The sequence below is a fragment of the Cavia porcellus genome, unplaced genomic scaffold, assembly GCF_034190915.1.
Source record: "Cavia porcellus strain 051 isolate PalLab524CR breed Dunkin Hartley unplaced genomic scaffold, mCavPor4.1 scaffold_6, whole genome shotgun sequence".
Taxonomy (NCBI): Eukaryota; Metazoa; Chordata; class Mammalia; order Rodentia; family Caviidae; genus Cavia; species Cavia porcellus.
The window spans coordinates 95,309,347-95,335,768 of NW_026947489.1; the positions used below are offsets into that span (position 1 = coordinate 95,309,347).

A 26,422-nucleotide genomic window follows, 5' to 3' on the forward strand; every position below is an offset into this window, starting at 1 on the left:
CTGAGCTGCTTTTTTCATCTTTTTTGGGTGGACAGATACTAGGGACTGAACCTAGCACCTTCACATTGAGCTGTAATCCCACCCAGTGTCTATTTTGAAACAATTTGCTAGGTGACCTAGGTTCAAATTTGAGATCTTCCTGTCTCAGTTTCCAGGAGAGTCAGGATTGCAGAAGGCCTAGCAGGGTGCCTGGAGGAGAGACACAGGCTGAGGGAGGTGGTATGCTGAGGGCTCTGGGTAAGGCTGTGCTCTGGTTTACACGCTGGGTCAACTTGAGCAGTCTCGAGGCTCAACTAAGGGATTCAGCAGCTCTAGGTAAGGGTTCTAGGATGTTCATTGTGTCAATTTGAGAAGGGCATAAGTTTAACCAAGTGATTCAGCTCCGGGACCAAGGTCCCTAGTTTGTGACATCCTCAGCCTGTGCAAGAGGGCACTGATAGTGCTCCCCAGGGGAGCAGCCTGCATGCAGTAAAAGGCAAATGCAGAGGGACTGATGGCTGCTTCTTCGAGGAGCTCTGGCCTTCACCTTCAGCGTGGACTTGGTCTCCTGGCTCCTGGCACAGACTGTTCAGCTACTGCCTGGGACTCCTCTGCCTTCCTCCTAGATTACTCAGTGTCTAGTGACCCCTCAGGCTCCTGATACGGACTTGCACGGGACACTGCAGTGAGCTCCAGCCCTTGGGCTGGACCTCTCAGCCTCCAGCATGCAGACGCCCTCTGCACACTCCCGCACCCAATTCCGGTGCTGACCACTGTAAGCGGATCGTGTGATTTCTTACACAGTAGCACATCTTTCATTATAGCTGTTTCTCTAGTAAACCCTGACTTACAGATTTGGTACCTGCAAGCAGTCACTCTAAGAGAAACAGACTTATAATGACAGCATTCTTCAGTAGCTTCTGGGGTTCATAGAGTTGGAGCTGTAATGTGATGAGCCCCAAAGACACCACAGCCTCCCCTGCTTCTGGAATACACTGAGAGTCCTTGGCATGAGCTGTCTAACCTCATGCGCCATGTAGTTCCATCTTCTTATCCCAATTCAGTGAGCCACTCAATGAGACCAGTCTCAGATGAAAACAAAAAGGGGAAGGCAGGTCTCCACAGGCATTGGGTGATGGAGGTGTCTGGTATGAGGGACACTGCCCTTCTAGGAGTTCCCTAACACTGTCACCGGGTGGCTCACCGAGAAGAGAGGTTGTAAGCTCTATCCTGGCTACTGCCTCAGTTTCCCTGTGGTCAGGGTGCACCTGGCATCAGCCCATGCCTGGCAGGGGGCACCACAGCCCCTCTGCTCAGCGAGCCCACACTGCCACCCCAGATTTCTTGGATGTAATCTTCCAGTCAGGGCCAGTGGCCTTGTCTCCAAAATAGCTGAGGTGGGCAGAGGTAACCCAGGAGGATGTGGCACTGGAAGCTGATGTGTCCCAGAGGGCCACCGCTGAGACCACATGGGAGACACATGCCCTGAGGTTTGGCCCATCCATCCCACAGGGTCATTGCCCAAAGGCATCGCCTTCCATTCCACAGAGTCCATTGAACCAGTGGACAGGAAGTCACCAGTGGACAGGAAGTCACCAGTGGGTGGCACTGCTTCAGGACCTGTGGGGATGGAGAGAGGTGGAGGTGGCAGGGAGGACACCTGGTCCTGGGCACTGCCCACCCTGCCTGTGTGGGCTGCGTCTCTCCTTGATCGCCATATCTGGGGAGGGTCTGTGGACCTCTGCACCCTGAGTCCTCAGTGCTGACGCTGTGGGTAGCAGGGCGCAAGCTGGCCCTTCCACCTTCCCCAGACGCATGCGTCTACTCACCTCCAATTGGAACCCAAGAGATGCGGCTCCCACAGGGCCCCACACCCCACGAGTCAGGTCCCCTGGGCTCTTCTGTCTTTGCTCTTCTTTCTTTTCTGCGGGACACATGGGGGCCGTGCTTCTTTATCCATGAGAGGGAGGCCTGGGCGGAACATGTTTCTGGGAGTCTACAGGAGATGTGCAGAAGGGGGCAAGGCGTCCTCCTCCTGTCCCTCTCCTGCCACCTGCAGCCAGGCCTCCTGCCTCAGTGTCCTCATCTGTAGAAAAGCAGAGTGGATGATTATGTCAAAGGTCTTACCCAGCTCTGTCCCCCGAATGCAGTCCAGAAAAGCAAACACAACAAACCAGCAGCATGCCTGGTAGACCTGCAGGCAGGTGGGGCAGGGGTGGCCTGGCCAAGATGCCCGAGTCCCTCCCTGGGCCCCTTGCACCATCTCTGTGCAGCATGGGCGTCTAAGACAAGCTGTGACTTTGTTTAAAAATGAAGGTTATTCCCAGCACTTGGGAGGCTGAGGCAGGAGGATCATTTCGAGTTTGAGACCAGCCTAGGCTTCAAAGTGAGCTCAAGGCCAACCTGAACTGCACAGCGAGACCCTATCTCAAAAAGACCAAAAAAAAAAAAAAAAAGAAGGTTATTCCTAGCTGGGCACCCTGGCACACACCTGTGAGCCCAGCACCTCAAGAGGATGAGACAGGGGGGTCATTAGGCATTTGAGACCAGCCTGTGTCAAAAATAAATAAAATTATCCATGGCACAGCTGCCAGTTTGTCTTGGAACCTAATAAGTGCATTAAAGACTTAAGATGGGTGTGGAGTACACTGACCAAGAGAGCCCCCTGCAGCTGCCTCTTACCTGCTGAAGCCCAGCAGTGACCAGAAGGCCTATGACAGAGCTGGCCATGAGTGACATGGCTGGAGTGCCCCAGGAGGAGCTGCCCTCTAGGGTCTGGTGTGGGGGGACACTGTCACACCCCACCCTTTCTGGACCTGGCATGGGTCCCAGGGGGCCACCTGCCCACTTAGAGGCCAAGGCCACACTCACAGCCAACCCCAGCCGAGCCCCCACCTGTGCAGGTCTTTTCAGAGCTGCATCTGCCCTTGGGAGGCAGCAGAGCCCAGGGGACATGCAGGAACAAGGCCCCGGCTGGCTGAGCTGCATGGAGATGCACTGCTCTAGCCTGGTACGGTCCCAGGAGGCAGTGCTTGGCGACCCCACGGTTGGTTTGCAAGTTGCAGGCATCACCTGGGAAACTGCCTTGAAAGGTGTCCTCCTCAGGCATGATGGTGCACGCCTGTCATCTCAGCACACAGGAGGCTGATGCAGGAGGGTCGCCATGAGTTTGAAGTCAGCCTGGGGCTACAGAGGAGCTCAAGACCAGCCTGGATGACACAACAAGACCCTGCCTCAAAAACAAAAAGTCATCATTAAAGCAACTTGACTACGTCAAGATCATGTGGGTCACCTCCTGCATAAGGAGCAGGGCTTGGAGGGGCAAACCTTTTGGTAGGTGGCTGTGCCATCTGGGGGTCTCATAGGCCTAGACTCCTGGGCACTTGATGAGGTGCCCTAGACTCGCTATGTCCAGCAATGTCCCTGGAAGTGCCTTTTCACTTCTGCCCCCTGTCTTCTGGGGCGGCCCTAATGATTTGGGGGTGATGCCAGGGTAGAGGAGGGCCTTGTGCATGCTTAGGAAGGGCTCCACCTCCCGTGGGCAGCCTCCTCTCACTGATCTCCTTAGGGCAGAGGTATGGTGGGCATGCCCCCAGAGGTACAGCCTGGCCTGGCCCTGCGGCCACAGCCTTGGAGTCCCCTCCTCTGGGCTCTGGAGAGGGGCAGGCCAGGCCAGGGAAGCCTGCTCCTCTGCCTCCTCCTCCTCTCCGCCTCAGAAGTCCCCCACTGGCTGTACCTTCACCTGGGTCCAGCTGCCACCCAGCTTTGTGGAATCGCTGGAGTGGGTCCACCCCAACTTGTGTGCTGCTCCCAGCCATACCTAGACCTGGGCCTGACCCATACCCCAGCCTGGGACCCCCGGATTGAGCAACCCCGGTGGGTTCAGGCCAGTCCACATCTTTTCAAAGCTCTCCAAACAACTGTATTGAAGTGTAATTCACAGAGTGTAAAATGTACCCATTCTGAGTGCACAGCTCAGACATTTTCAGTGAGGTTGCCAAGTCCCCTGCACAGTCCACTTTCAGAACATTTTCATCAGCACAATCAAATATCCACTTACTGTCAAATCCGTCACCATCTCACAACAGCTTCTTAAAACACTTACTAGGTTCATCATTTTTTCTCAGTAAAAAGCATGACCTTTGTTTTCTTTAATTTCAGGACAGGGTTTTGCTATATAAATGAGTCTGGCCTTGAACTCACTATGTAGCCTAGACTGGGCTTCAACTTGTGGCAATATTCCTATCTCAGCCTCCCAAGTGCTGGGGTGACAGGTGTGTGCCACCATCTCAGGGTAAAGTCATAAACCTTTTTTTTTTTTTTTTGGCATGAACTCTTATTATAGAAAATTTGGTGAGGAAGGACCAGGCATGGAGGCACACACCTATCATCCCAGCGCTCTGGAGGCTGAAGCAGGAGAACTGAAAATTCAAGGCCGGCCTGGGCTGCATGGTGAGATCCTGTCTCAAAATAAGAAAAGCATTTGGGGAGGGGGCAGCGACTAGGAATGCTGCTTTTATAAAAAGAGGCAAAGAGGGGCTGGGGATTTAGCTCAGCGGCATAAGCGCCTGCCTTGCAAGCGCACCGTTGTGAGTTCAATCCCTAGTACCGATTTAAAAAAATTAAAATAAAAATAAAATAAAATAAAATAAAGAGGCAAAGAGTGTGAAAGAGGAAGGGGGAGGGGGCAGGAAACTACAATGAGGAAAATAAAATGTCTCTAAATCCGTAAGCCCACGACAGTGCTGCTAACACTAGGGTGAGTAACTTCCAAATATGAGGTGCTAGGAATCACCCACAGGGGCGCCACCACCACTCCCACTTTTCCACGAACCTGGGGCCCTTGCACGAGCTCCATGCCCAGCCTTTTTAATTTTGTCTTTTGTTTCAAGTGGATCTCTCTAGGTTGTGAGGCTGGGCTCCAGGGACCCTCCTGCCTCTGACAGGCCGTGCCCCCAGGCCAGGCTCACCACCGTTTCTTTGTTCTGTGATGGCACTAGGGGTCCAGCCTCTGTCTGCTTCTTGGTGCTGGATGGAGCCCAGGTGTTGAACCCAGTGCTACCTCGAACTCCACCACAGGTTCCTGCCTGGCTTCGGTCCTCCTGGCCACACACTGTTGGGAAGGCTGCACCCCAGCTCTGTGGGCTTCTGCTGCAGGGGGTACCCAGCCGGCTGACACAGGGACAGGCAGAGCAGCAGGCCGGGTCCTGAAGCCTCAGGGCTAGGAAGGCACGGGAGGTCACCCTGTCACCCCCAGCCCCACCTCACCATGGTCAGCAACTGTCCTCTGTTGTCTCTGAAACTGGAGCCACTGCCTGCACCCCACAGCCCCTTGCTTGACCCCCACCCCTGGGGGTGGATTGTGGTCCTGTGTCCCTGGAGCCCGGAGCTCTGAAATGACTCAGCCACCACGCCACCAGGGGAGGGGACCTGGCCAGGCAGGAGGCACTGAGCCAGACTCAGCCTGATCACGTCAGCAGCTCCCCAACATCTGCGGTGAGTGGGGCCCACATCCTTGTCCCGGGGGGGTTGGTGACACGATTCCTGCCTGCTGTGGAGCCTCATGAATGATTCACCTTGTCATCATCACCATAGGGCTGATTCAGGGCTCGGGGGATGGAGAAGGGGGGCAGCCACGTGTGCCACCTACACACAGCACCCTGCACACTCATGCACACTCACACACGGGCACAGAGCAGCAGCCAGACGCGCACCCAGGATGCGCGGGAACTGAGCACAGGCAGTCTTGGCTCCTCCTCACCAGCTGTGAGAGGCTGGGCCATCAGAGACTGGCAAGACCAGGAACGTGTCTGTCACCTGGGAAACCCACACAACACAGGACATCCCTGCCCACGTGCCCGGCTGCCTGCCCCTGCTGCAGTCTTAGCACATGCACACACACCGCCGATCACATGACCAGGAGCCACACGAGGAAGGTGAAACGCATGAGCCACTCTGTGGCACAGTGGCAGCCTGAGCCAAGTGTGTGCACACCTGGCTGGCAGGGAGGGAACCCATTCAGGCTGGTACAGTCAATTCAGTCATTCTGTGTGTTCATCAATCAACTCTCAGGACAGCCCTGAGAGGATGTTCTGGGGTTCTGTTCCTACAGGAAGCAATTCTGGTCTGTGCTTCTGCTCCTGTGTCCCTGAGGGTAGGCCCCTCTCTAACAAGTTCAGGTGTTTAGGGCCTGAGCCCAGGTCGTCCAGATTCACTGTACCCTGCCCAGAGGAGACATTAAGTCATTCAACGAACATTAGCTCAGCATCTTCAACAAGCCGGTGCTGGATCCCAAAGGCAAGAAGGCACCATCTTGCTGGCAGGAGTGTGACATCCCCAGGGAGGTGTGGGGACCTGGTAAGCCCAGGCCACGGAGACCCAAGCTGCAGGGAGGTATAGTTAAGGTATAGTTAAGCAATAGTTAAGAGTGGAGGAGGGAGACAGGTCTGGGAGCCAGTCAGGGAAGGCTTCCTGGAGGAAGGGACCAGGGACTTAGGGAAGAGGTAGATGGAGAGGCAGGGGTCTGGATGAAGGTGATGGGAGATAAGGCACTGCAGGGAGCTGTCTGCCTGCACATGGGGAGGCAGTGTGGCCCTTGCACATGCTGAGAAGAGCTTTGAAAGAGGCCACACAAATGGGGCTGCAGTAATTAACCTAGGAGGCCGTGAGGTCTTAATATGGGTGTGAGGCACCTGGAGGGGGAGTGGAGAGAGGCTTCTCAAAGTGTGCGTGTGTACAGCTGCTGCAAACACTTGCAGGGGCCTTGTGTCCTCTGTGCCTCAAGTCTGGAACACAGCTCCTTGGAATTCTGAGACGTGACACTGCGGCCTGGAACCAGGCTTGCTGACACTGAGACTGCACCGCCCGGTATCGCCCAGCCCAGCATCAACTTGCTGCAGGGGTGTGGGTGGCAGCAGGTGAGTGAGATCCGCCCTTCGGAGCCCGCTCTGGGTTGGGGCTGGGGTCTGGAGGGGTCTGCCAGAACCTGCTTGATGAAGGTGCAGGAAGATGAAGACGGTCCCCTTCAGGCTCCTGGGGAACCTCTCTGTGGGGACCCCAGAGCTCCGCCCAGTGGGGAGCCGAGCCCGGTGTGCACAAGCCCTGGGTTGCCACACCAGCACCGCAGAAGAAAAAAAAAAATCTAACTGCATACGTTTAGTGCACTCGGGAGGCTGAGGCAGGAGGATCACAACGAGAGTTGGAGGCCAGCCTGGACCGGGCGCTGCGGGGTGCTGGGGTGCTAGGGTGCGGCGGCCGGGCAGGATGGGCTTCCCAGTCGCCAAGAGAACTCGCCTGCGGGACGAGTGAGAGCCGCAGGATCTGTGAGCCGGGTGGGGACTGCGACAGCCGCCCACTCCGGGCCCAGCGCAACGGCCCAGCACCTGGAGGGCTACTGGGGTTTGCCGGGTAGCACCGGCCCGATCGCTGGAGGGCGGCCGAGAGCGCACGCGCCTCCCCTTTAAGCCGGGCCGGAAGTCGGAAGGCGAGAAATCCGCCTGATCCTTAAAGGGGGCGGAGCCTCGGCCGGCGGCGGCGACTTCGAACCGACTGGGCGAGCTGGGTGGACCGTGCCCCGCGTCTCCATGGTAACGCGCCCCCCTTGGAAGGGTGGAGGCGGGCGGGACCGAGACTTTTGAGCGCCCACCTTGTCCTTCGGCCTTAGTTTCCTCGCTGGCCTAGACATGGTCCCGGAACGGCGGCGGGCGGCCCGGGCGGGGCGGTGTCTCCGGGTTTGGGGTTGGGCTTGAAGTGCAGGATGGCCGCCCGCGGGAGGCCGAGGCGGGAGGGTCGCTGCGCGGTCCAGACCTCCTAGGCACGGTAGCCACGCTTTGTCTCAGAACACCGAAACAGAAGAGGAGGTGTGTTCACCTTAAAGATGAAGCGTGCCAGAAGAGAAAAACGTTAGTGACAGTAGCAAAACCAGAAGAGAGCCCCACAGAGCCCCAAATCGAGTGGTTGCGGCAACGTAAAGATTGTGTGTGTGTAGAAGGCTTCATACCTGAAAGGCCAAATTTTGTAATAAAAACAAGGTCTCACTATGTAGACCAGGCCAGTCTTGAACTCACCATGTACCCCAGGCTATGCATGGGTGTTCCTCCTGCCTCAGCCTCCCAAACGCTGGGATCACAGGTGGTCTGGCACCAGGCCTGGCTGTTTTTTCTTTTTAAAAACATTTTCTTTTCGGGGGGGGCGGATTCTCTTGTTACCTTGAAAGTGGTTAAATTAAAAATCTGGATTCAAATTTAAAAGACAAGTCACTTGGTCTTTAATCCCACACATCTCCTCCCCTCCCCTCTCTAGCACCAGCACTACCCAGAATCTGCCCATGCCCACCCCAGGCTGGAGGGCTGGTCTGGCTCCTTCTGCAGCCATGACTCCCCAGCCTCCACCGATGTTCCCCCTATTCGCTCTAAGGCGTGCGGCCCATGGACCCTGTTCTCCCTGGATGAGGAGTTGGAGGATGAGGTGAGGAGACGCTGGGGGTGGCAGGGCTGACTGAGGTCTAAGGGCAGACGGGGGCCAGCACTGGGGGCCACCGCCCGGCCTCTGCTGTTTGGCATGGGTCCTTCCCGTCCCTGGAGCAGCTGAGGAGAGCACTGCATGTTAGAGTAAGCCTCATCTAGAGCAGTGCACAACCTGCCCCACCTCACCAGACACAGCACCAGCCCTGAGCATTGAGGCACCCGTCCTGGGGCAAGGTTCCCTGTGCTGGGGCAGGGCCAGCAGGCTATCACACTTGCTGTCCTTAGAGACAAGGACAGCAGAGCACAACATGTTCTGGGTGGCCTGTGGCCTGGCGTCACAGCCCCTGACCCAGCCGTCTGATGTCTCTTCCGAGAGAGAAGGAATGTTCCCTGGCACCCGCCCAAGTAATGAAAATTTTTGACCCCGAGTGTGGTGATGCACACCACAGCACTCCCAGCATCTGGGAGGCTGAGGCAGGAGGATCCCAATGAGATCAAGGCCAGCCTGAACCACACAGTGAGACTCAGAAAACAAACAAATCAGAATCTCTGGGCTGGCAAGGGCTAGGGACAGAGCGCCTGTCCAGATGGTCTGACTGTGTCCATGCTGTGGGGAGGTGACCGCCTCCCCTCTGTGGGGCTCAGCATCACCTTTCCTGAATCCCCAGAGAGCTGGGACTCAAGGGAATGGGTCACTGGGATCATTCAGTGCTTGACCTGGCTCGGCCCCCTGAGGTCACCACGTGTACCCACCGCTCGGGGGACAAGCAGGACAGGATGGGCAGCTCCGCAGGTGGCGCCCACATCCTGTGCGTCCATATTGAGGAGCCGAGTCACTCTGGTTGGCCCCGCTAGGTGGCTAGGCCTAAGGAGTGGGCGTGGAGGGGGCAGGAAGGACCCTTTTTTTTGAGGGGTTTTTCGACACAGGATCTGGCTGCGTAGCCCATCCTGAACTCAAACTCACAGTGATCATCCTGCCTTAGCCTGCTGAGTGCTATGATGACAGGGCACCCCCTATGCCCAGCTTGATCTTTTAAGGTTCTACCCTATGACAGTGGCTGACCAGCCCTGCCTCTCCCGAGACTGGGACACATGTCCTCCAAGGGCTCTCGAGAGGTGGGCTCTGACCTCATCACAGGGTTTGCTGCATCTGCAGCCCGGCTCCTTGAGAGTACTGAGTCCCAGGCAGGCTGCCCCCTACCCTGCCCCCCGCCACAGGGCACAGCCAGGGGCCAGTTGCTGCAGGGCCTGGGTCACCTTACTCACCTGAGCAGCACCAAGGGCTTTGGGGATGCTGTGGGTCCGATGAGAGCAGGGCAGTGGTAGGTGCTGGACCCTAGTACCCAGGATGGGGCATGACCTTGATAACCCCATGGACCCCTCAGAATCCCGGGACATTTGCTTTTCTAGCTGTTCCTCCCACTAAAGAGGGAAGACCTGCTGGTGCCTTAGTCTTAGGGTGTTTCTGATAGAGCCTGCTTGGTGGCACACACCTATGATCCCAGCACTCAGGAGGCTGAGGCGGGAGGATCGCTGCAAGTTCAAGGCCAGGCTGGGCTATGTAGTGAGACCCTGTCCCAAACAAACCAATGAAAACCTTGAAAAGGGCTTTTCTGCTGAAACCTGGTGGAGATTCAGGTTCAGAGGTGGTGAGGCGGGTCTGACTGCAGGGCCACGCTCCTGGGGGGCGGGGGGTGAGGTTGGGTTTTCGTGTCAGTTTCCAGGTATGGGACCCTTCTCTGTCTCTCTCAGGATTTCCTGTCAGCCGTGGAGGATGCTGAGAACCAGCTTGCTGGGGTCCTGCCTGGGCCAGTAGGGTGCCTGTCACCTACGTCCTCCTGTCCACAGGCAGCTGTGCAGATACCGTACCCCAGACCCCCAGCCCTGCGTCCCTCAGCGGCTTTGGCAGCAAGGCGCCAATCTGCCCCAGAACTGTGCCGCACTGACCATAGTACACCCAGTGCTGCTGGGGACGCCCTGAGGCCGTGCCTGACGTCTTGCAGCTGGAGTGACGGCCAGGGACCAGACTGGCCAGGGGGAGCCTGGGAGGGACCAGCACAGGATGAGCTGGACCAGGTCCTGGCTGGCCTGGAGCTGGACCTGGGGGCTAGTGCCGGGGACCCACCGCCAGCTAAAAGGGCCCGGGTCTCAGACTTGAGCGGCCTCACCTCGCACCCTGAGGCGGCCTCACCCCTCCAGGAGCCCCGAGAGACCGCTGGGCCCCATAGGACTCCACAGCTGCTCCTGAGACCTGGTGCCACCTGGGCAGCTGCCAACCCACCAGGGCACATTCCTCAGCCATGTGGCACCTCGGTACCCCCTGACCACTGCAACCCACAGAGCCCTGGACCCTGGCAGCCCTATCTTCCTCCCCAAACCTGGGCAGGCAACAAACCTGGCCCTCCTGGACCCCAAGCTCCTGGCACCCATAGCTGTGCTGTCTCTCTTGGGACATCGCCTGCAGTCTCATCCATCAGCACCCCAAGAGGGCCCCGGACCTCGCTGCAGACACCTGTTGTCACCAACCACCTGGTGCAGCTGGTTACTGCCACCACCCGGACCCCAGCCCGTGCCCAAACCCGCCGCTTCCCTGGCCCTGCCGGGCTCCTGCCGCAGCAGGTAAGAGACAGCTCAGGGCCAAGGACCAAGGACGCAGGTTCCAGGGCCCTGGGGTCCTCCGAGAAGTGGCTGGACCCTAGCACTAGAAGAGAAAGAGGGTGGGGCTGGAGCAGGGTAGGAGACAGAAGGCACTGTGGGAGCATTGCTGGCCTGGGCTATTGTTCCTGGGGCTCTGGCAGGTGAGTAGGAGCAATTCAGGTTTGCTGAGGGAGGGGCTGCCCCTAGGGGGCAGGGTGGGGACAAAGAGGATGGGGAGGTCAGGACTTGGCAGAGGGGATGTGGCCATGGCCAGATAGGGGGCCTTCATTTTGGCTTTTCTTTATTTTTGGCAGTACTGGGCATGGAATCTAGGGCCCTCTCGCTGGGCTAAGTCCCCCGCCTTGTCCATATTTTTTATTTTGGGAATGGCTTAGTTCCCCTGATGTAACTTGAACTTGTGACCCTCCTGCCTCAGCCTGCCAGGTGCTGGCATGACAGGTGTGAACCATCTTGCCCAGCCCCTTCTGCTGGCCCCTGGGTGCTGCCTGCCCCTTCCCAGCCAGTCTCCACAGGGGCTGTACCGAGGAGCAAAGAAGTGCTCCATGAAGCCTCCTTGGGGCCCTGCTCTGTGCCTGGTTGCTTCACGTCCCCACCAGGTCTCCTGAGTACCCTCTTCCCATCTCAGCCACTGTGGAGCTGTGGGGCGCCCTGGTCCCTGAGTCTCCTGAGCACCCCCTCCCCCACAGCATGACCAGAAGGACCTGGAGGAGATTATGGTTTCTACGCCGCAGACCCCAGCCCACGGTGCAGTAGCCAAGCCCCGCACAGAGGTGACTCAACATCCTGGGAAGCCCCAACCTTGCCGGAGCTAGGGCAAGCGTGACACTGCCAGGCCTGTGCCACCAGATACCCAGCTGAGCAGCGGTGGGGAAGGGGACAGTGTTGTTGAGGCCAGCAGAGCAGGAACTGGGTGCAGGTTTGGCTGCTCCCCAGAGGAGAGCAGTGTACACTAAGAGGCTGTCAGGCTTGATCCCAGCACTCAGGAGGCTGAGGCAAGAGGATCACTGCGAGCTTGAGGCCAGGCTGGACTGCATAGTGAGACGCTGCCTCATACACAAATGACATGAGCCAGGACCCTTTCTCTTGGGTTCTTGGGTGGCAGGTGGGAGCCTGCCCCTTCCCTGGTCTCAGTGGGTCCCTTGTTGGCCCTTCATTCCCATTTCTCTTCCCTCCCATTTCTCTTCCCTCCCACATCCTCCTGTCAATTTCTGATCCGACCCAGTTCAGATAGGCGCAAAGTTGAGGGAGAAGGCCAGAGGCCCATTGATGAGACTCAGAGGACACAGTCGTCCAACGGGTGGAGGACAGTGGGTTTGAGCCCCACAGGGAGCAGGGGCTCTGTTGCCACAGGGCCACCTGGTGTCCCCTAGGCTGAGGCCACAGGAACAGAGTGTGGCCACTGCACCATCCCTCTCCACTGGCCGGGCTTGGGCACAGCCAGTCACGCCGTCCTTTCTGCTCTGGGCCAGGCCGTCGTCACCAGCACACAGACGCCCGTGGAGGAGGACTTCGGTCGCGGGCCCTGGCTGGCCATGAAGGCGGCCCTGGGCCTGGACGATGGCGACCCCACCTGCTTCCTGCGCACCTGCAGTGTGGCCGTGGTGCTGCAAAAAGTGAGGTCCCTAGTGCGGGCCGTACCCCTCATGGAGTCCTTGCTCCAGGCCCACAGTGACCACAGTGTCCCTGGTGTCCCCGCAGGCGGCCCTGAGGCAGCTCCCTGGGAACAAGGTGCCGGCCATGGCCGTGATGGTCCAGTCCCTGATGCGCAGCAGTGTGGACGCCAGTGTGGTGCTGAGAGACCCCACGGGTGAGGCCTCCACAGGCGGGGACCCAGGGATGCGCAGCAGCTCCCCTGGCCAGGGCTGATGGCCACCAATGTCACAGGGGCAATGCAGGGGACCGTGCACCGGGCGCTGCTGGAGGCGCGGGGGGGCGAGCTGAAGCCGGGTGCCGTGCTGCTGCTGCGGCAGGTAGTGTCCCCCTCCCCTCTCCCCGGTTTCCCGGCAGGCCCTGGGGGCCAAGCAGGACGCTTAGGTGGCCCTGCCACATGCTGTCCGTCCCCCACCTACAGGTTGGGGTGTTCTCTCCATCCCTCCGGAGCCACTACCTCAATGTAACGCCCAGCAACCTGGTCCACATTTACAGCCCGGATTCGGGAGACAGGGACCCGCTCAGAGCACCACAGCCCATCCCCAAGGTGAGGGGCCAGGCAGGGCGAGAATTGCCAGGGCCTCTGGGGACAGCCCAGGCCCTGAAAGCCACCCGAGGCAGGAACATGGGTGAGGTGGCAGAGGAGGGCCTGGCCCTTGGGAGGGGGGACGTCACACACTTCCAGGGTCCACCTGGCCTGAGGCTCCACTATGACCTGGACTGGGCCTTGTCCCCTTCTCCCACTGTGTCCTCTGCCCAGGTGGTGGGAGGGCAACATGAGGACAGCGCTGCCCACACCACGTGTCCTCACGAGCACTGGGTCCAGCAGTGGTCTTTGCTGTAACTCTTGCTTTCTTTCCCTCTCTCTCTCTCCATTCCCCTCCCCCTCCCATCCCCCTCCCTATCCCCTCCTCCTCGCCATCCCCCTCTCCCTCCCTCTCGGGGAGAGGCTGGCACTGGGGCTGAGCCCAGAGCTCCCACACTGAGCTGCATCCCCAGCCCTTGTTATTCTCTTTCATTCTGGGACAGGGTCTGGCTGAGTCACGTGGGTGTCTAGGATGGATTCAGATTTGGGACCCTCCTGTCTCAGCCCCCCACACTGCTAGGATTATAAGCTTGGGCTGCCATATTGACCTCTGCTTTGTGCTTTGTGATAAGTCTCAGTTTCCCTGGCTGGCCAAAATTTTGGAGCCTCCTGCTCAGATTTCTGAGTAGCTGGGATTACAGGCATGTACCTCCCACCTAGCTTTACCTTTAAATTTCTAATCCCCCGGACTCACTAAAATAAACTGAAAGGACCTCAGCATCTTCCATCCCTTGGCCATCAGTCCCTGCTCCCTGCTGGCTTTTGTCCCCTGCCCACTTCAAGGCTGGTTTGGGTTCTACTGCCTACCCCAGCCCTGTGCTCCCGAGTGGTCCTGGAGACCCTGGGATAGCTGCTGCCCAGGCCAAGGCGCTCCCAGGGGATGAACGTGGGCCTGACCTAGCTTGGCCGTCCCCTTGCATGCCCTGTTCCGCCTGGTAACCAGTCCTTTGTCCCCAGGGCCCAGGAAGTCCCCAGGGAAGACACCAGCTGCACGTGGCCACGCAGTCCAGGGCAGGCCTGGGGTCCCTGGGACCCCCCGAGGAGGAAGCTCCGGAGTCTGGTGAGGACCCAGCAGGGACCCTGTCCTGCTAGCTGCTGTCTCCTTTGTGTGCCACCCATGCCACACAGTCTGAGTCCTTATCTCCTCCTGATGCTGAGACTGCTCCAGCCATGTCCCAGCCTTCACGCTGTAGTGTGAGGTAGATCTCACTGAGTCATCCAGACTGGGCTCAATTTCGAGCTCCTCCTGCCTCAGCCTCCTGAGTACTGGGACAACAGGCAAGCACCCCCCACAGCCTTGCCCCAGACTGAGTCTTCTTCCTGGCGCTGCTACTTGACCTGGAGCTCAGCCCAGCAGACTCCAGGCTCTCTGATCGACCGAGGAAGGGGGCTCTGTGGGGAGGGGGACTGTGGTCTCGGGTGGAGCCCGGGCACACACACCTTGCATGAGGGGTCTGAGCTCCTTTGCACACCATTCTCAGGGACCAAGGCCTATCTGAAGCTGCACACTTTGCCCAGGCTGGCCTCTGTGAGGTCAGCCCTGCCACTCCTTGGTCTCCAGCTATTGGTGACCATCCTGCTTCAGCCTCCCAGCTTCTGTGCTGTTGTTGACAGTGGGATCCCTTTTGGGGCTCTGCTGTTCCCGCCACCAGCTGATCCTGATACATTTGATGGCTTCCAGGTCTCTCCAGGGACCCTGCCCCGCTCCAGGCACTTCGGCTCTGGATGGAGGACAAGGAGGTCCCCTTGCTCCCGGGAAGGATGGGGGCGGGCATGGCCCCCAACCGTCAGCCTGGGCACAGCAGTCAGGCAGCATAGCCTGTGTGTGCCACCGGGTGCTACAGTGCTGTCCCCTCCCTGCACCCCACAGATGACCTGGATGGACTCCTGAATGAGCTGCCCGAGCATTTCTTCAGTGGCAGCAGCAGCCTGGGCCACCCCGAGGCAGGGCCAACGTGAGCAGCAGCCCCTGCCCCAGCCCCTGGAGGCAGTGACAGCAGCCGAGTTCATCCTGGGACGCTGACCCCAAGCCATCTCCTCAGACTCCACACTGCAGGCCTTGGCTTCTGGAGCACTGGAGGCCCCGCCTGGCCTGGCCCTGCCCACTGTTGCCTGCCCACGACATCTCCCTCCTTGGGGAAACCAGGGGTGTGGGCCTGTGTCCTTATCCCGTGTTGGCCCCACAGCCATGGGGACCCACACCCGGCATCCAGTCCTGAAATAAAGCTGTAGCCACTCTGGTGTCCTGGCCGGGCACAACTGGGCATGCCATGCAGCATGCTGTCCCTGTCACTTGCTTTTGAGGGTTTTAGGGGCAGAATTGCAGTGAGAATGACATGGGGCCTGGTACTGCTCAGCCCACTTGCATCCCAGGCCTGGGCAGCTGCAGGACACTCATCACTGTGTGCCACCCTGCCATGGACCAAACATTCACCTTGGGCTGAACGACATGACCTTCATGTCCTCTCAGCAGAGTGGGACCTGCCTGGTGAGGCTCAGGAGGAGGCAGAGGCAGGACAGTCTCCGGGCCCAGTCTCTGTCCTACACTCTATGGGTTCTGTGTGGGGCTTACTCTCCCCCTCCACCTCAGGTCCCTTTGCTCACAAGGGTTGGCATGGATCAGGTGTTCCTGTTCAGTCTCAGGCTAGGACCCAGGTTCCTTCACTGTCTCTCAGGAGGCGCTGGGCACCAGACTTTCGGTGTTCAGTGGTCAGCCTCACCTGCCCCCTGCACCTGGCAGGCAGAGACTGTCAGCACTACCTGGGCTGGCTGGCAGCTTCCCTGTCTCATCCTCCCCACAGCTGCTGAGGGGCCAACTCGGTCTCCCCTCCCTGCAGACACTGACCCTGCAGACACTGATCCCTGCAGACAGCTGCGCTGTAGTTGCCCTGCAGGCCCTGGCTGGGTCCCTGCCACCTGTCGTCCCTGCAGACTGGTGTGAGGACTGGGTTGGCAGATGAGTGTTTGCCTGGCAGGGTCAGAGGGGGTGGTGACAGGGCAGGGACCCTGGGCTGCTGAGCGACATCTGTCCTCAGCAGCTGACCTCTGAGGCAGACTCGGGGGTGGGCACAGCAGTAATCCCAAGTCCTGGGGGCTGTGGCCAGGCAGGAGGCCACTGACCATGGCTACAGCTGTGCCAGGCAGCGCAGAACTGGTTCCTGTGTGGCAGGTGTGGGGTCAGGGCCCTGAGGACAGTGGCAATGGCCTCATCAGCCTGAAGGTCTTGGCCTGTGGGACCCTGGGCCCTGGCCACACCCACGCCACCTGCCCTGCCATGTGTACCATGCCAGGTTGCGGCTCCTCAATGTGGGCAGTCGTGACTATCAGCTCGGCGTCCTTCTCCCCACCTTCCCTATGCCACACAGAGGTCACCAGGCCAGATCCGCTCACCCAGCAGCAGGGCCTATTTATAGCCTCAGCTGCCCCCTTCTTCCAGGCGGGCACAGTGGCTTGGAGGGTGGTGGGCGGCGGGTGGTGCCGTGCCATGGCCAGGCACAATTTCCTCTTTACTGCCTCGGCCCTGCGCGGCATCCGTCTGCAGCGTGAGTGGCTGGAGTGGGAGGACTGGCGGCAGGCAGTGGCCCGGCGGCGCTGCCGCAGCCACAAGAACCCTGCCAAGGCCTGTGCCCGGCTCCTGGGGCCCCGCCACCGCTGCCGTGACCCCACAGTGCACAGTGCCCTGTTCGATGGAGACCTGCAGCGCGTGCAGGCACTGTTCCAGGACGAGGAGGCCGCCAATGGGATCATGGCGACCGTGAGCAACCAGCTGGCCTGGTCGGCGGAGCAGGGTAGGGGTGGACCCTCCCTGCAGCGCTGGGGCGACCTGGGGCCGCGCCCACACAGCTGCATATGCTGCCCCCAGCCACCTAGCCCACCGAGGTGTGTTCTTAATAGCAGCCTGGATGAATCCACGCCTCCCAGCCCAGGGCTGTAACACTGAGTCGCGTCCCCAGTGCCCCGTTTGGGGGTCTCTCTAAGCTGCCCAAGCTGGCCTGGAAATTTTGATCCTCTTGCTTCGGCCTCCCGAGTAGCTGAGATTACCAGTCTGTGTCACCAGGCCAGGAAAAGTAATTCCCCGCCTCTTCACCAGCGGCTGGGACTGCAGCTGGGCCTTCTGCTGAACTGCATCCCAGCTGTTTTTTTTAGTTTTTAGTTTGAAAGAGGGTCTCACCAGGTTGCTAAATTATCCAGCCCGGGCTCAAATTTGTGATCCTCCTGTCTCAGCCTTCCAGGGTCTGGGATTCCAGAAGAATGTCCCCACACCCGCCTGAATTTCATATATATACATGAGAAATTTTATAAATTTTATTTGTAGTTGACAATTATGTATAATAAGTAAACTATGTAGTAACCGTTATTTTGTAACTTATTTTGGTATGGATAGATACAAATGTTTTGTTTTGTTTTGTTTTGTTTTTTGAGACAGAGTCTCCCTATGTAGTTTAGCTACTTTTGAACTCACTATGTAGCTTAGCCTGGCTTTGAACTCATAGCAATCCTTCTGCCTCAGCTTTGAAGTGCTGGGACTACAGATCTTACTGAGTGTTTTAAGTTGGTGTGCAGAATCTGCCATGCACACACGCACCAAGACCGCTACAGACAGCCCAACACATAGACAGGGTCTTGCTCTTAGCCCAAGCTGGCCTTGCCTCAAGGCTCTCCCCCAACATCAGCCTCCCAGCACCAAGATCACAGGTGTGTGCCACCACACCCAGTGTAAACTCCTTTTATAAAGCATATTTTAGGGCTAGGGATTTAGCTTGGCGGTCCAAGCACTTGCTTGGTAAGCTCGAGGTCTTGAGTTCAATCCCCAGTATCAAAAAAAAAAAAAAAAAGAATATTTTACACTTTTATAACACATACATGTCTGCATAGGTACACACATCACACATATATACATGTACATACATATATCATATATACACATAGCATACAGGCACATGTACACCCATGTGGATGTGGGCGCACATACTATAATACCTGCATGCCACACATGTTCATGCATCACATGCACATCACACATGCATATACCACATGCATACACACGTGCAATCACATCACACACACATGTACCTGCATATATCTCATACATGTATCACATAACACACACTGCATACCCACATGTATGTCATACACACGTGACCCGTTATATGTGTGAACATATACATACACACGTGTGCATACATGAGCAGTAGTTCCAACTCTCCTCCATCCAGACCTTGAGGGTGCCCCTGCCCCTGCTCAGGCTGGCACAAGTCTGCCTGGCCAGCTATCCAGGCCCAGGCCCCCATCATCTGCCAGCTGTAGAAGGCTCCCAGCCACCACCACAGCCCTCACACTGTGCCCTCACTGCCTCCCCCAGGGTTCTGGGTGCTAACTCCCAAAACCAAGCAGACGGTGCCCCTTGCCATCGCAGTGGCCAGAGGCTACACGGACTGCGCCCCCCACCTGATCCTGTAGGGTGCTGAGCTGGATGCCCGGGTAGGAGGCCAGGCCGCCCTGCATGAGGCCTGTGCCCACTGCCAGTCCCACTGTGTGTGGCTGTTGCTGGCCTTTGGCGCCACAGCCAATGTGCTGTCAGAGGAGGGTGCAGCACCCCTGCACCTCTGCACCACCCCTGAATCCCTAGAGTAGGTGCCAGCAGTGGGGCTTGAACAGGCCTGTGTGTGTGTGTATGCATGTTTGCATGCACATGTTCCTGTGTGTGCATGCATGTATACACATCTGTGTGCCTTGCATGTGTATGCATGCCCATGTGCCTCTATTCCTGTGTGCCATGTATATGTTCCTGAGTGTCCCCATGCACGCATGTTCCTCTGTGTGTGTGTGTGTGTGTGTGTGTGTGTGTGTGTGTCCCCAGCTCGCTCAGCTGGAAGGGAGTGCTTGTCTTTTAGAGGCGATGCTGAGGCTTCTGTGGCCCTGGCTTGGGTGTCTTCATGGTTGTCTGCTATTGCCAGACTGGTCCTCTTAATGGTCACTCTGTAATCCAATTTATGAGAAGAAAGCAGTTTTGCAGAAGCCTGGGGTGGCCGACTCAGCGGTCTGGGCAGAGCATCTTCAGGACACATTTGGGGACAGACTCTCTGCTGTCACTACCGTACCTGCAGCTGCCTATGCCAGCCTTTGAATTATGAGTCGTTGCTGACTTGGCTTCCTTGTTACGGACATGAAGGCTGCGCCAGGGCCCTGGTGACCTGCTGAGGGGCTGGGCTGGTGTTGCTATCCTGGGAGCCAGAGAGGGGCACGTGCTCTGTGATGCTAGGGGATCCCTAAATGTTGGCTTCACCCCAAAGACTATGGCTTGCTGCAGAGAAGTGGCCATCAAATCTGGGGCCAGGAAGTAAACATCAGAAACTTTAAAAAAATTTTTGTTTAAAGAGAAAAAAAGCAAAACAGGAAAAAGGTTACTAATAATACAGAATTTCAAAAAAAAAAAAACCAGTAAGAATTCACCAGTTGATAAAGTACATAGTGTCACTTTAGAAATAGTTGTTCAAGGCTGATCCGATGGCAGTGGGTTATCAGAACTTATTAACATTAGTGTCACTAAAGTTGGTATACCACCCCCCCACTGCTAAATTTGACTGGCTTAAAAAAAAATAGTTGTTCAAGTTACAAAATTAAAGCATACAAAGTGGACATTCAAACAGTGAGACTGCAAACAGTTCTGCTCAGTGATCCAACAAAACTTAGTAATATGGTTATCAATCCTACACACATATACATGCAGTTATGTCCTTTAGAGCACTTTCTTTTCCTCTTTTTTACAATAGCAATTACACATTTTAGGTTTTATTACTCCAACATTTCTTATTACTTTTTACACTAGAGACACAATGTGATATTTATTTCACTTATCAGAAACTTTTTAAAAGAACTTTTAACTTATGGATTGTGTTTTGTTTTTATGGAGCAAAGCCTTGCCCCACAGCCCATGCTGGCCTGGAATTCAGCCTTCCGAGTGCTTGGATCGTGGGCCTGCGCCTCTGTGTCCCACTTTATTCCTGGGCCTGAATTCCTGTGTGTCATCATGCGCATACGCATGGCTTCCAAAATCAGGCGGTGTAGAAACGCTCCACCATCGACACGCAACCCAGGCCAAGCCCCTGGGTCACTGCACAGTGCATGGTGGACTCCAGTGCTGCCCCTGGCTGCAGCTAGTGCTGTGTTCTGCGCTGCGATGCCTGGAGCAGTGGCTCATGCCTGTAATCTCAGCATTGGGGAGGCTGAGGCAGGAGGATCACTTCAAGTTCAAGGCCAGCTTGGACTACAAAGTGAGCTCAAGGCCAATCTGACCTGCTTAGCGAGACCCTGTCTCAAAAAAAAAAAAAAAAAAAAAAAAAAAAATCCACCTTGGAAACTGCCATGGCCTGCAGTGGGGCGTGACGTGACCACGAGCGTGACAGGCGGCCTCTGTCTCCAGGTGTGCCAAGCTGCTGCTGGATGCGGGCGCCACCGTGAACCTGGCGGCAGGAGATGAGGCGACGCCGCTGCACGTGGCAGCGGCATGCGGTTTGGAGGCACATGTGGCGCTATACTTGGCACGGGGCGTGTCCGTGGAGCTGCGCACCGGCTGCGGGGAGACGGCGCTGAATGTAGCATGCGTGGGTGCTGAGCCTGGGGCGGCGGGGCTGCACGAGGCCGCCGCCCGCCGGCTGCTGATGGCTGGGCCAGACCCACGCGTGGCAGGGCGCAAGCGCCACTTGCCTGCTGCACCACGCATGCGCACACGGCCACAGCCGCCTGACAGAGCTCCTGCTGCGCCACGGGGCACGCACCTGGGATCCCAATGCTGCGGGTCTCACACCCCTGGATTGTAGCTGCAGGCCGCCAGTGATGCCGCGGAGCCCAAGGAGCTGCTGGCTGCGCTGCTGGACTACGGGGCAGAGCCTGTGCACCCTGAGATGTGGATGGCGAAGGGGACGAGGATTGGAATAGGGACTGGGGTGGGGGTGGGGTTGAGATGCAGGACAGCGCCCAAAAGAAACACCAAATAGGTTGGAGCACGCTGGAGGTTAAACTGAGGCACAGGGAATGACACCAGCGAGGGTTGGGGGTCTGGGTAAGCGAAGCCCTTGGGCTCCAGGCCAGCAGTCTGAGACCCTCTTTGATCCCTAGATGCTGAAACACTGTGCCAACCTCCCCCGGGCCCTGGAAGTCCTTCTGAACGCCTACCCCTGTGTACCGAGCTGTGACGCCTGGGTTCAGGCTCCCGGAGGTGTGGCAGGAGCGTCTGCCTGGGTGGAGGAGGAAGGATGGGCTCAGGGCCCAGGGAGGAGGAGTGGCGCTGGGAGGTAACTGCCACCCAGCAGCCCAGATGACCTCTGACTCTGGTATGGCACTAGCGCCTCTGGGCAGCACTGACACCAAGGCGGCTGAGACCCTGCCCTGTGGTGCAGGCCCCCCTTTGGCCACTAGGACATTGGGCTTTGAATCTGTGTCTTCACAGCTGTGGTTACTGGGGACCGTACAGCCTGACCTCGCCTCCCTCCTTCCTGCTCAGGAGCACCAAGCCTTCTACAGCTCAGCCCTGCACATGGTGAACCAGCCATGTAGGCTGCAGCACCTGGCCAGCCTGGCCGTCTGCACACGGCTTGGAGACCATTGCCATGAGGCCACCGCCCTGCTCCCACTACCCCCGGTGCTCTGGGACTACCTGCTGCTGAGCGTGGAGGGCCACATTGAGTGACCCTGCGACTCTGACCGCTCTCCACCCCATCCTGGCCGCCTGAGATGGTGCCCTGCATCAACCATCTCCCCTCCACCCACACACTTGCCCCACCTCTGAAACCCTGTCCATCAGACTGCTCCACCAACAGCCACTTCCATCTGTACCAAAATCTAATCTGACCCCAAGGGCTTGGGATGCAGCTTGGAGCCTGAGTCCTTGCCTGGCTGCACATGGCCTTGGGTTCCATCCTCAGTGCCACAGAAACAAAGCAAATAGAAAGCTTAAGACATCAGAACCTGTGGTTGCTGCTCGGCCGCTGTCCCTGCCTCCTGGCCCCTGTCCTCTCTTCCCTCGCTTGGTGCTGACCTGCGCACTCTGTGTTGTGTGTTTGCTCTCCACTCCCTGCTTGGTTCCCAGAGTGCCATCTGCATCTGCATCTGTACAGAGCCTTCACTGTGACTGCAGTTACCTCACAGCCACCTCGACCTCCATGGAGGACTGATTTCCACGCCGGCAGTGCAGCCGCCATACCAGGCCCGGGACACATGTGCTGAGTGGAGTCCTCAAGTGGCCTCTGAGGCCATTCAGGTGTACCAGGAGCCAGCTCTCATCTCTCACTTCTTCTGGTTCCAGAGTCAGAAACGCCCTGAGGGCTGGGGATAAGCGCCTGCCTGGTGAGCCCAAGGTCCTGAGTCTAATGCCCAGGATCAAAACAAAACAAAAAATACCTTGCGTGTTGGTGTGGTGGTGCACACCTGCGATCTCAGCTCTGGAGAAGGGAAAGTGGGGAGATTTCTGCAAGTCTGAAGCCAATTTGGCTGTGTAGCAACACTCTGTCTTAAAAAAATAAAAATGTATAAAAGGGTGCCTTGATTTACACTTAGGAGGAAATTTTGCAGGCAAGCTGGTTTTTTATGAACTGTTATGGCTAGATATAGGTGTCCTCCCAAAAACTTCAAGGAGTCACATGTGGGACTTTTCAAGGTGGCTGGATCTAGGACATGTGATACTTGGATTTATTCCTGGTTTCCCTACCCTGGGTGTGAATGCTGCCCAATAGGATATAAGGGACAGAAGTGGTCACTGCTTATAGCTTGTCACTTGCTGCTTATCACCTTCTGCCTGCCTGCCATGATGCCCTGCCTTGGAGCCAGCCGATTATGGACTGGAGCCTTTACAAAATGTGAGCCAAATAAACCTTTTAATGTTGGGTGTCAGATACTTTGTCTTGGTCATGAGAAAAATAAGACAGAATTTGGGGTGAGGGATATTGCTCAGTGGTACAGTGCCAGCCTGTCAAGCACAAGGCCATGAGTTTATTCCTGGTACTGAAAATAAATAAATACCTCCCAAAATCAAACTAAAAAACAGAATTTGGTACCAGGACTGGGGTCATTACTGTGACTGTACCTGGCCGTGTGATTCAGGACCTTTTGGAAATGGCTTGTGGGAAGAGTCTGGGAAGGTTTGGAGATGCCAGCTAAAGAACAAGCCCTGGAATGCCTTACCCTATACTTACTGGAAGATTCTGGTCAGAGCTCAGAAAACCAGGATGCAGATAAAAGTACTGCTGGTAAAGACCAGGCTAAGGAAGTTCCTGCTGGGAAAAAAAAGGACTGCATTGGTTGTTGGACTCCAGATGATGTGTGTTATGCTCTGGCAGAAATATTTTCTGCATTTTGCTCGTGTGCAGATACTTTGCCTGGGACTGATATTAGGGGCATTGAATAATTAATCTAGCAGAAGAAATTTCAAGACAGTCTAATGTTGTGGTGGGGGCTTTTGGTCAGATTTATGTTGAGAATCAAGAGCAAAGAGCCCAGCAGAATGATTTAAAAGGTTGTGAGTTTGGCCAGAAAGGAGGCTTCACTGAAATTGCAGACTGCAAAGATGGAGCCGAGGAAAACTTGGCTGCTGAGAAGAGGACGACAGAAAAGATGGCCTGAGGACATCCTGAGAACCAAGAGGACTCCAGACTTTGCAGATCAGAGTTGCAAGGGTAAAAGAGCGCTGAGAGCCCCATGTTCCAGAATGGCAGTAACCTAGAGAATTTGCTCCTTGGGATGGGGTGCAGGGTGCTTAGTGATCCAGGCACTTGACCCCTACAGTCAATAGAGAAGGAAGCATAGCTACTCCTTACTCCTCTTCCAGCTGGTAGTAGCCTCTGGCATCATCTACGTGGTGCTGGTTTTAGGCCTATGCAGAATGCAGGACCTATGAGGTCAGGAAGGCTCCCACTCAGATTTCAGGAGGCCTGGGAGGCCAGGCTGTGTGCCCCTGAAAGCACAGTGTGTGAAACTGTGACGGTGAAGCCGAAGGTGCACCCCAGAAGTACGGAGGAAAGCTGCAAGGAGGGAGCAGACTGGACCCAAGATAGAAGCCATGGGAGCTACAGCTATTGGCAGTGCCATAGAGATGGAGCCACCCAAACCCTCCAACTTCACAACTTGGCATAGATTGTCCCAGATGCTGCACAGGGAACTCCGGGACTTACTGCTGGATTTCGGTCCCATTCCTTTCCATCCCCTTTTCTGAGATGGAAATGTCTGTCTTGTGCCATTGGATGTTGGGAGTGTTTAACTTTCATTTGTACAGAGGCTCACAGTTAAGAGTCTGCCTTAGATCTCAGAGGAGACTTTGGACGTGGCTTTTCAGCAATGCTAAAGCTGTTAACAACTCTGGCAACTCCTGGAGATGGAATAAATGCCTTCTGCATAAAGGATGTGTGTGAGTCTTTGGGAGGCAGGGCAGAATGTTATGGCTGTGCCTGTAAGTCCCCCCAAAGCCTCATGTGATCATGGGTGGGGCCTTTCTGAGGTTGTTGGATCTAGGGTGTATGATGCTGGGATCCATTTGTGGTGTGATGCTAGGGTTGAGGGTGATCCACCTTGGGTGTAAGTGCTACCTCCTTTAGGGTGGGTAGGCTGGATAGGATACAAGGGACAGGAAGAAGGCTGGTGTTGCTTGTGGCTTGGTTCTTTGGTGCATCACTGCTTTGCTGCCTTCTGCCCACCATGAGCTGTTTCTCCTCTGCAATGCCCCTCTGCCACACCACCCTGCCTGCAGCCAGCTGACTGTGCATTGAAGCCTCTACAAACTGTGACCTAAATAAATCTTCCCTTCTTTAACTTTGGGTGTTGGATGTTTTGTCTCAGCGGCAAGAAAAGGTAACTAAAACCTGAACACAAATAAATGGTGTTTCCCTGGAATGCAAGAGGCCATCACAAGGTCACCTGTGGCTGCGTGTCACTTTGTTCCTGTCCCACCTGTGCCCACTGTGGCTCCCAGTGTCACTGTTTCTGGTGCCCTGGAGAGGCCACACCCCACAGGATGGTGGAGGCCCAGGGGCTCAGTAGCCCTCTTTCCTGTGCTTCCCCTAAAGGCCCTGGGCCGATCACCAGTGGGAGCCATACAGAGGTGGTGGCAGCCACACAGGTGGCGGCAGCCTGTAAGGCCTTCAGCTCCCTAGAAACCCCCTTGCATTGGGTAAAATGACCTTTGATCTGATAAACAGAGCCACAGCCCCTCCATTCTGGATGAAAAATTTGTTTTAATTTCAGTTTAGGGTTTTTTGTTTATTTGTTTGTGAGACAGGGTCTCACTAGGCAGTTCAGCCTGGCCTTGATCTCAATTTTATAGTGCAGGCTGGCTTTGAACTTGCAGTGACCCTTCTGCCTCAGCCCTGAGTGCTTGGATGACAGGTGTGCAACCGCATGCTTGGCTTTGTTTTTATTTGGCAGAGCAGACAGGCTTTTGAAAAGAGGAATGCACCCTCAGCGGGGAAGATGCTGAGCTGTCCCCCAGCCACAGCAGACCCCCTCAACCACCCAGCATTTCCTTTTCTTTTCCAAATACAAGATATCTATTTTAAAAAGATAAAAAGCATCTTGGTGCACACCTATCATCCCAGTTACCCAGGAGGCTGAGGAAGGAGGACTGCAACTTTGAGCCAGCCTGGGCAACTCAGTGAATACAGCTGGCAGTGGAGTGTAAGCCCAAGATGCAGAAGGGATATGTCACATCCTTGGGGTAGGGTAATAAAGTCCGGTGGATTCTGTGATAGGCAAAGAACTTTCTTCCAATAAGAAGCACAAAACATTAACATAGCAAGGGACTTAAAAAGTCTCCATTTGGCGTTGTTTTGTTTTTTATTTTGGTACTAGGGATCGAACTCATGATCTTGCGTTTGCCAGGCAGGTGCTAATGCCACTGAGTTAAATCCCTGGACCTTGTCTTGTTTCTTTTTTTTATTTTTTATTTTTTTTTTTTTTTTTATTTTTTTTTTACCTGAGTTTACTAAATGTATTTTTTTTTTTATTTTTTTTTTTATTTTTTTTAATTTTTTTTTTTTTACCCTTGTCTTGTTTCTTATAGGCTCGATTGGAACTTACTATGTAGCCTAGAATTGCAGTG

The 26,422-nt window shown here is 56.2% G+C and overlaps 2 protein-coding genes across 8 annotated transcripts; both read left to right on the plus strand.

The window, feature by feature from the left end:
- The first annotated feature begins 7,432 nt into the window (after window positions 1-7,432).
- Window positions 7,433-15,613, plus strand: Hrob (homologous recombination factor with OB-fold). Of its 7 annotated transcripts, XM_063251680.1 has the most exons (11): window positions 7,434-7,565; window positions 8,281-8,445; window positions 10,197-11,063; window positions 11,789-11,872; window positions 12,572-12,715; window positions 12,801-12,909; window positions 12,987-13,072; window positions 13,174-13,299; window positions 14,296-14,398; window positions 15,020-15,078; window positions 15,209-15,613. In XM_063251680.1, the coding sequence occupies exons 1-11, from the start codon at window positions 7,563-7,565 to the stop codon at window positions 15,227-15,229; spliced, it is 1,767 nt and encodes a 588-aa protein (XP_063107750.1). In that variant the 5' UTR covers window positions 7,434-7,562; the 3' UTR covers window positions 15,230-15,613. The 7 variants fall into 7 exon arrangements, with proteins under 7 accessions (XP_063107753.1, XP_063107750.1, XP_013003627.1 ...); XM_013148173.2 differs by lacking the exon at window positions 15,020-15,078; XM_063251681.1 differs by lacking the exon at window positions 12,987-13,072.
- A 930-nt stretch (window positions 15,614-16,543) lies between these two features.
- Asb16 (ankyrin repeat and SOCS box containing 16) lies at window positions 16,544-23,226 on the plus strand. The gene is given in 6 exon segments (XM_013148172.2): window positions 16,544-17,217; window positions 20,762-21,047; window positions 21,049-21,154; window positions 21,157-21,251; window positions 21,457-21,558; window positions 21,812-23,226. Coding segments are annotated over 6 exon segments (1,410 nt in total). The 5' UTR covers window positions 16,544-16,612; the 3' UTR covers window positions 22,028-23,226.
- The last annotated feature ends 3,196 nt before the right edge of the window (window positions 23,227-26,422 follow it).

Coding starts and splice junctions, on each gene's coding strand:
- Hrob (XM_013148173.2), top strand. Junction 12,910..12,986: donor GGTGCTGAGAGACCCCACGG/GTGAGGCCTCCA, acceptor CCAATGTCACAG/GGGCAATGCAGGGGACCGTG. Junction 14,399..15,208: donor GGAGGAAGCTCCGGAGTCTG/GTGAGGACCCAG, acceptor TGCACCCCACAG/ATGACCTGGATGGACTCCTG.